A 1,696-nucleotide genomic window follows, 5' to 3' on the forward strand; every position below is an offset into this window, starting at 1 on the left:
AATTTGCTTCCAAAAATTTTTTTCTTCAATTCTAAAATCACACTAGTTTTTATTATGTGAATGTAAGACATTTATTTTTAATTATAATTTACATTTTTACAAACCAAATATACATATTAACATACCAACGCATATAACGTACACTACTTCGAATGTTTCACAGTGTAAGGCGTCATTTGTGTAAGGAAACAAATTTGTATTACAATGTGAGGAATCCAGATATGAGGACTTTGTTTAACAGAGAACGGTTAAAAATCTGCCTCAATTATTACGTTTCTGCTTACTATAAAATAGAATAAAAATACTAGTTACAAAACCAAGCATACTTTCGTAGCAACATGTGTGATGATGTACTTTTATCAATTAAAAGATGATTTTCGAATACATATTAGATGATGGGTGGCATAAACGAAAGTATCGTAAAATGTGTTTCTTTGTATTAGAAATTGCTATAAGTGAAGTCATTACTTTTTTGCTAGAGCTATGCCAAGTCCCAGGATGCCACCAAGTACAAGAGCAGCACCACCTGCAACCGCCATACCCTTTGCCATGTCTTTGTCGCTTTGCTTTTTTATATATTCCTGTTAATGTTATAATTAAGAAATATCCCTAAAATGTTGAATGATTGTTGAATAATAATAACTTACTTCTAAAGATCGAACTTGGTCGTTGGATTCTATGTCTAAGAATGCTCGACAATACTTTAACCCATCTGAATAATTCTTTATTCTGGCATTGCCGAAAGCCAGGTAATATATATAATCACGACGACCCTCAGGATGTACTCTAGCCAATTCTTCTAATATCATGATACCCTAAAAATAAAGCAAATTATTTATTATATGACTCAACGGGATTCCCCGAATAAGTGCACACGTCCTTAAATTTACCTTCCGAATGTCATTTGTATATCTACTGCGTACTAAGCAAAAAGCATATTCGAATTTTGTTTCTATTGTTACAGTCCCATCCAGTTCCATCTCATTGGCGTATTTCTTCTCAAATTTCTGCAACACAGATACATTATATATGGGACGTAGATAAAATCGTTGATCTCACCTCTAAATCCTCTTGGGGTACAACATCGTTTAGTAACTCCTCCATTGTTGTATAGTTATATTGCATAGGTATAGACTTGGGGTTTTGAAAATAATGTGAAATCACCCCGTAAACAATTTTCTTATGTGCCCTGCAATAACACAAATTAAACTTAGAAGCCCGACCAAAAACAATTGTAACGCCTTTCGGAAAGAACAACACAAAGCCGTAAATACATACATAACGACGGCTCCTACTTAACAGCACAACCTAAATCCGAACGTACTCGAGTCGACGTTTTCCCCCAAAAAAGTTAAACATATGTTGTGTTCCCAAACCTCTGCAATGCAGTATTACACCGACCATGAATTTTCATCGACTACATCGCCAGTTATATTAATGCTCAGTGGTAATTTGTAGAGTCTCGGACCTTAAAGTGTCATGCATGCATGACATGCATTTTCTCAAGCTAATTCACATTTCATTTCATTTATTTCATACAATGTAATATAAAAAAGCCAGCATGGCCAATAACTTATATTAACTTATATATAAAAAAAATAAAAATCCAAACAAAGAATAAACTAAATAAATTAAAAATACCTAACAGTAAAATAAAAAAAATCTACATAATGAAATTTAATGCAAACCCCTAACA

General features: G+C 32.8%; 1 protein-coding gene across 1 annotated transcript; it reads right to left on the minus strand.

Moving 5' to 3' along the window:
- Window positions 1–416: 416 nt before the first annotated feature.
- On the minus strand, window positions 417–1,104 carry LOC133334746 (mitochondrial fission 1 protein). Its single transcript, XM_061543074.1, has 4 exons — window positions 1,060–1,104; window positions 891–1,007; window positions 648–815; window positions 417–581 (listed from the first exon to the last, which is right to left on the minus strand). Exons 1-4 carry the CDS (start codon window positions 1,102–1,104, stop codon window positions 465–467), a joined length of 447 nt encoding a protein of 148 aa, XP_061399058.1. The 3' UTR covers window positions 417–464.
- Window positions 1,105–1,696: the final 592 nt, after the last annotated feature.

This window comes from Musca vetustissima, unplaced genomic scaffold (genome assembly GCF_032173495.1).
Source record: "Musca vetustissima isolate MV318-11 ecotype Yass unplaced genomic scaffold, APGP_CSIRO_Mvet_v1 utg36403, whole genome shotgun sequence".
Lineage (NCBI taxonomy): Eukaryota > Metazoa > Arthropoda > Insecta > Diptera > Muscidae > Musca > Musca vetustissima.